Source organism: Cryptomeria japonica, chromosome 2 (genome assembly GCF_030272615.1).
Source record: "Cryptomeria japonica chromosome 2, Sugi_1.0, whole genome shotgun sequence".
Taxonomy (NCBI): domain Eukaryota; kingdom Viridiplantae; phylum Streptophyta; class Pinopsida; order Cupressales; family Cupressaceae; genus Cryptomeria; species Cryptomeria japonica.
In genome coordinates, this window is record NC_081406.1 from 209,043,862 (window position 1) to 209,051,623 (window position 7,762).

Sequence of the window (7,762 nt, forward strand, 5' to 3'; positions counted from 1 at the left end):
TATCTAAATGACTAAGCTTGATAGAATGAAACAAATACAACATAAAATACAAAAATAGTAACACAAATATGGAATGTGGACATGGAGAAGAACTTCAAAATAAAATTTGAAGCTGACTATGTAGGACAAAAGTGCTAGACGCTTGTCTTTGATGGTTGTGGATGCTCAAGAGATGACTAGAAATTAAATCAAGAACCTTTGTACACTCGTCTCCTAAAAAATTGGGTCAAATTGGTAGGACAGGTGTTGGGAACCAAAGTCCCAAAGTTTTTGTCTATTTAAAATTTAGAAATATCTATTAATGTTTTCTATGCCTTCTTGTATCTCCTCACAACTGGATCTAACTCTGCACACAAGAAAAAAAAGATAAACGGTTGTGTTGTATAGTGGTTTGCCTAAGTGAAACCCTATGTTAGTGTTCCTATCTTAACAACAACGATGATAAGATAAAGTGCGTCCCCTTGCAAGGATAGAGGCTAAATCAATGATAAATGTTAAAATGATAATATTATAATAGGTATGAAATCTACTCAAGGAGCTCCACATAAGGGTGGTGATGTAATAATATTATGAAAGTCCTATAAGTGTCAATGCAACAACATAGCGATGATAATAGATAAAAAAAATAAAATAATGACCTTGTTATAATTTAATACTAGAAAATATGCTTGAGATTCACTTATGTCAACAATCCACAAAGATTCTTTATCTCAAAGTGTATGCTAGAGATCAAATTATTTCATACTAGTTTATGAATAAAAAATGGTGTCCTTATATATGACTTCATATCCTTCAAATAAATTAAGCGAAGACCAACAAACATGATTGGGTTTTAGGGTTATCAAAGACTTATAATTGAAATCCCAAAATTCAAAGGGGAAAAGTTGGGACGTTGGCATTGGATGCACTAATCCAAGAATAACATATGTTTAAAAGGGCTTGAAAATCAAGAATTTGATAAATTTTGCCATATAGGTCCTCGATTGAGCATATTCAAACATGATCAAGCATATGAACTATTTAAAATGAGTGCTAAACATGATGTGAAATTGTAGGGTCAATAATTTATGATTCTACAACACCTATTCTAAAATAAACAATATAAGGCTCATGATTGCACTTTATACTAAGTTCAATTCGGGTCTACATCAAATGGCTATCAAATCAACATTTCTTAATGGTGATTTAAAAGAAGAATCTATCTTGTTCAGGATTTGTAAATAAAAAAAACTAGCATTCGATACGTAGGTTATAGAAAGCATTGTATGGTGTCAAATAGGCACCAAGGTCATGATATGAGAAGATTGATAAATTCTTCTTTCAACAAGGGTATATCAAGAGTTAAAATGATTCATTTTTTTACATAAATAAAGATGAACATGGAAATGTTGTTTTGATTTTATTCTACATGAATAGTTTAATCATAACAAGAAGTGCTATGGAGTTGATTGATGGAATAAAAAGAGATTTATCATAAGCATTTTAAATGAAAGATCTTGAAAAAATGTATTATTATTTAGGAATTGAAGTATAAAGACAATATGGTAAGACTTTGATTACTCAGAGTATGCAAAGAAACTGATCCAACCTTTTGATATGTAGGATTATAATGTTGTATCTACTTCATTAGAGCAATATTTAAATTTTTCTATTGACAATTGCACTACAAAAGTCAATAGGACTTTCATAGACAGATGGTGAGAAGTTTGAACTATCCAATCACTACAAGACCTAAAACTGCACCTGATATTACATACTTAGTATACTTAGCTAACTCGTGACTAAACTTCTTAGGCCTAATTGAGAAGATACAAAAAGAGACATTCAAAACTTACAAGGTACCATAAATTTGGGCATTGAATATACTAACCATTTCAATTGATGTTGAGTTGATAGGTTTTTCATATTTTGATTGGGTAGATGATTTAGATGATTGTAAATCAACAAACAGTCATGCATTCATCATAGGTGTAAGCATTATTTCCTTGTCTTTTATCAAATCCTAGTACAAAGCATTGCATGTACTACTTGTGAAGTTGTTTGGATAAAGTGTATTCTTGAAGATATTGGACATGAGCAAGAAGGGCCAACTCCAATTAAATGTGAAATTCAAAGTTCAATCAAGTTAGTAAATAGTCCATTTTATGATGCAAGATCAAAGCACATCGAAACACAACATCATTTTATTAAAAAAAGATTCAGTCACAAAAGATAGAGCTGCAATATTGTAACACATGACCATGTGACTGATTTATTCACTAAGCCATTGGACAAGATAAAGTTTTGCAATATTGTAACACATGACCATGTGACTGATTTATTCACTAAGTCATTGGGCAAGATAAAGTTCTACAATATTGTAACACATGACCATGTGACTAATTTATTCACTAAGCCATTGGGTAAGATAAAGTTTGTACTATATAGAGATATGTTAGAAGTCCATCAAAATTTAATTATTCATTGAGGAGGAGTGTTAGAGAATAATTTATAAAAGAACTATGCCTATAATGTATATTGTCAGTAAATGATTGTAAACATGTTTGTTAGTCTGTCAGTTGGCACTCATTAATCTTCTCTAATTTGTTGTCAATAGTTCCAATTTGTTGTCAATCATATTCATTGTTGTAAAACTCCTTAGCACAATTATAAAATGACTGTTGATATATATATATATATATATATATATATATATATATATATATATATATATTCTCTAGTGAATAAAGTATTCAGTGTGTGTTTGTTGTTCTATTCTTCAAACCCTATTTGTTATATGGTTACTATCTAGAATACGACCAATAACTCTCTAGAAGCCCCAAAATTGAGTTTTCGGCTTTAAAATACATTATGATATCTGCAACATGCCTAACTCTATTTGTATTATTGAGTTGGTGCAGGATATTAAGTGGTTGCAATCAATCACAAATTTACCAATTTTGTTGAAGGGAATACTGACTGCTGAGGATGGTTAGTATTCATGTAGAAATTCATCTTTCATTTTCTGAATTTTCTTTCATTGGATTTGAGTGTTCTCCACCTAATGTTATGGTACATCTCTTACAATCTCAATAAATTCTGGCCATGACCCAGCATTTAAATTTATCTTGTTTATTTGAAGAATAGCCTTTAAGCCAGGTTTTAAAAGAAAATATTAAAAACAATAACTTCAATTCTGTTCATGTTCAACAGCTGAATTGGCCATACAAGCAGGAGCTGCTGGAATTGTTGTTTCCAATCATGGTGCTCGTCAACTTGATTATTCTCCAGCAACTATTACTATTCTTGAAGAGGTTAGTTATCTATCGTTCCTTCTGTACAAAGGATTTTGTTGTCTAAACTAATATTTTTGAAGGTTATTGAATGTTATTGTTAGACGAGTATTCAATCCGAGTGGACTATAATTAAACTAGCATATATGTCTTAAATTTTAATTTAATCTATATAAAATATGTGGAGAGATGTCCCTTTTGGAGGCGTTTATTTGTAAAATTGATTAAAAATTGGTAGCTCGAGAACGATATTTCTCAACGTATTTTATATAGATTAAATTAAAATTTAAGATATATATGCTAGTGGCAATTGTGCAACGCGACATGGATTGCATAAAATAAATCAATATATAAAACGTTCTTTTGAGTTGTTCAAGATAAAAAATATTTTGTTTACAGGTTGAAAAAATTCTTATATAGTATTAAACATTTAGAAAAATAGTTTTATCTAAGAGCCAATCAGATCTTACTCTATTTATCAAGCATTTTGGTGAGGCTATTATTATTCTAGCTCTCTTGGTGGACGATCTTAGCTACATAGAAAACTTAATGAAAATCTTGTTCTAACATTTTGCAACACTTTCAAAAAATAATATGTGAAATTCCAACTAATGTAATGATAGTCTAGGGCTCTAGGCCCATATTAAACTTTTCATGGACTAGCTAAGAGTTGAACCTAGGATAGATCTCATTTGCTAGTGGTGTACTCTACCACTAAGTTGTAACCAACCCTCTTGATGTTTGGTATATTTTTGGTTTGAGTGGCTCATTTTTCAACACCCCCTTGAATGATATTACAGTGCTCAAGGATCCTAACTTGGCTTGAATTGGCTCTAATAGAATGTTAAACTTGTAATGGACTAGCTAGGATTTGAACCTATGACCCCTCATTTGTCATTTGGGTGTTCTACCACTAAGATACCATCCCTCTTGGTGTTTGGTTCATCTTTAGTTTGAGGGCGGCTCATTTTCTTACACTTTAGAAGTCTTTTTAAGTGTGTTAATACAAGATCACCCATTGTAATGAAACATACTTAAAGACATGCGATTCTCCTCAATGACTTAGATAATGGGTTACTAACTTGTAGTTGGCTAAGTACATATTTGATCTAATATTTATTTCTATTATAATAACACACTAATGTGATATCATATAAAGTTATAGATACGAGATCATAAGTAGCAAAATATGTAAATATATAATCACAATATTCATTGTACAAAGCCATCCTAACGATAACATGAACCTTCCAAGTACATGAGATGTTACAACCAAAAATAATATAGTAGACATGTCAAGTTAGAAAGAAGACTGAACATCAACATGCAGTCAAGATCATGATTTGCTTCATATGAGTGAGCTACGTGAGTATCTACATTGTAAAGATCTACTAGGCAAAGAGGGACCACTAAAAAAACTCAATGCTAGTTTCTTGTTGTATTATATTCACGCACAACTTGTAGTATAAAATTTCATAGAAGGTTTTGTCACAATAAGAATACACACCCTAACTTGTATATTTAAAATCAAAACCACTAAATATTTTAGAATTTAATTTTGAAAATAACATTATCATTTTCAGTGGAGATACATTACTTGTTAAATGTATAGCCAACTTCTTTGAAGTTATTTATATAATTACAATATAACAATTTATAATATAATGTATAATAAATTATTTTTTCTTGTTAGATTGAACTTTCATTTATTATAATTGCTCATTACCACTATAAAGAATGATCTAAGAATCGAGACAAGGTAGCATGGAGAGGGTTTTCTCCATTTGGACTCTTTAATTTGCAATTACTAGGCTATTGTTAAATTGCTAAAAGAGAAGAACTTCTTGTTTTGGGAATCTTTGATATATTTAAGATGATCATAATATTTAGTGTTCTATAAATGGGCTAGTAATATTGACTATTATGTAATTGAAAGTATACAAATGGGCCAATAGTCTTTCAAGAACCATTCAAAATGATATTATTAATGACTTGAGGGGATCTTAATTGAAAAAGGATTAGGGCTGATATTGAACTGCTTATCATTGTTTTCCTCATTGTCCCATTATGGATATGATGGAGCATGTCATTGAGATTTTGCACAAGTAGGGCGTATAGAACAGTACTCCAGTTCTGTAAAGAAAATAGTAGTAAACTATTATATTTCATCTTGAAATAGAGAAATTTTTTCGGCATAGAGGATGAATCGATTATATATTATTTTTCAGCAACAACATCTTTTTTGGTTTATAGAATTGGAATTGAGTATGGAACACTAGTGGATTTCATAACCTTTCAAATTTTAAATGTCATTTTTTACTTCAACATCTATTTCAAGTAAACTTATCTTGAGTAAAATTTTTAGTTTATCAAGTATTTTTATAATTTCTTTATATATATAGTAAATAATAATGATGAATATTACAAAAAATAAATAGTATTACTTTATTTTTTCTTCTGTATAATAGTTTTTGTAATGGTGGAGAATTTGCAGCCTTAAAAAAGAAGCCATAGGTTCAAATCTTACAAGAATAGGATGCATGGCCTCTATTAGAAGTACAATAAATTGCCTCTTGCATGTATGTTGAAAGTAGAGGTAGTCTCATAAACTAAAAACCATATGTAAACTAAAAAATAGATTATCCAATACCATAAACTATACACAAATTCTATTTCCATTTCTATTTTCAATGATCGACAACATTGAATATTATACAAAAGAAAGTGTTACTGAATACATTTTCATTATTTTGTCAATTTAATGGTATCTCCATACTTTCCACAACATTAAAATACACTAACACACATACTTATTATAAGCAGGTTGTCCATGTTGTACGAGGAAGAGTCCCTGTACTAGTTGATGGTGGCATTCGTCATGGTACAGATGTGCTCAAAGCATTGGCTCTAGGAGCACAAGCAGTTCTGGTGTGTAAACTCATCTATCTTGCACATTTGACATATTTTCAGAGGCATTTATATATACAAATTTTTGATGTACAATTGAAATATGGTAAGAATTCACTCACTAGTTTAAGACCCATTCTTTCATGTTAGATAATTAGAACAATTTTGTGGATGAAAAATCCTCCATCAAAAAATTGATTGACTTCACATGACTTCATTATTATTTTTTACATACAATTATGAGTCTTAATTTCTTTTCAAATTAACATTCAATTACATTGTAGGTGGGAAGGCCAATAATATATGGTCTTGCGGTGGATGGGCAAAGTGGTGTTAAGAAAGTGTTAGATATGCTTAATGACGAGCTTGAATTGGCCATGTCTCTTACTGGTTGTCCTTCTCTCAAAGATATCTCTAGATCTCATGTCCAAACTCATTATTAAATGATGAGTTTATTGCTATGATATTTTAAACACAAAGATGAGAGTTGAACATATATGTTAATTTCTCTTTATTAGTACAACGTGAATTTGAAGAGTCATTCATAAAAGAGACAATCAAGCTATTGAAACATTTAAGTAGCTTTGTTAATAATTTTCACTTCAACAATATAGTTGGTTTTCTTTTATGCTACTAATATATTCAAGAAGTTTTGTCAATTATCGATCTATCTTGAAAACCAATCTAATAAGCTTTCAAAGCTTTTAGAAATATTTAAATATTTTAAAATGTCAATGGACCCTTGATCTGCTAGTGAAGTTAAAAGATTCTTAATAAGCCCATTCCTCAGTCTTTGGCTCTTAGTTGAAGAGGTTCAACTTAAAGTTTGTGCTCTTGTATTGGAAAACAAAAATGAATTTATGGACAAACTTCCATAAAAAATTAAAACAAAATACTACCATGCCAACTAGCTGTAATAGCAATACGTCCATTTCTAGGATTTTATCCAAGTGGAAACAATAGCATTATTTTTATCTTGAAGTTTTTGTCTTGAGATTTTTTTATCATGCTTCTTAGTTTAAAACATGAATTTACCCTTCTTAAGAAAACAATGTTGATATGTCATCTATGAGTGTGTTTGTGATGGTCCCTATTAAATTAATTTTCAATTTTAACTGGCTATGTTTATGATACATAGTGTTGAAATATTATTCATATTTTCTTAAAATAAATTTGAAAAATCTTTGGGAGATAAATTTTAGAAGTTAAAAATATCTTTTATTGATTTCATATTTTTTAAAATATTGTTCAAGGTGTAGGTAGTGTGTTTAAAGAATGCAACATTTATTGATTTGAGTAATAGACTTTTAAATTTTCATTTCTTACAATGATATAGTTTTGGTGTGTTCATTAGTGATTAGACATTATGGATTATGAAATAACACATTTTAAAATTATAGCAAGTTCACAGAAATTTTTATATATTTAAATATGATCTTGTAGTAAGATTATAACAATAAACATATGTTAAATTAAAAAAGATTTAATTTTTATATTTTCAAATTAAATATCCATCAACTATCAATAATTTTGTAGAGGGATTGTGAGCCATCTTATCACCCCATTTTTCAAATAAGATAATA

At 29.5% G+C, this 7,762-nt stretch overlaps 1 protein-coding gene across 1 annotated transcript in view; it reads left to right on the forward strand.

Moving 5' to 3' along the window:
* Positions 1-6,816, forward strand: part of LOC131074963 (peroxisomal (S)-2-hydroxyacid oxidase GLO4-like) — a 41,831-nt gene extending 35,015 nt beyond the window's left edge. The window contains exons 8-11 of the mRNA XM_059216528.1: positions 2,901-2,970; positions 3,193-3,293; positions 6,096-6,200; positions 6,464-6,816. Of these exons, the coding sequence (XP_059072511.1) occupies positions 2,901-2,970; positions 3,193-3,293; positions 6,096-6,200; positions 6,464-6,622 (435 nt within the window). The 3' untranslated portion in view covers positions 6,623-6,816. The remainder of the gene's footprint in view (positions 1-2,900; positions 2,971-3,192; positions 3,294-6,095; positions 6,201-6,463) is intronic.
* The last annotated feature ends 946 nt before the right edge of the window (positions 6,817-7,762 follow it).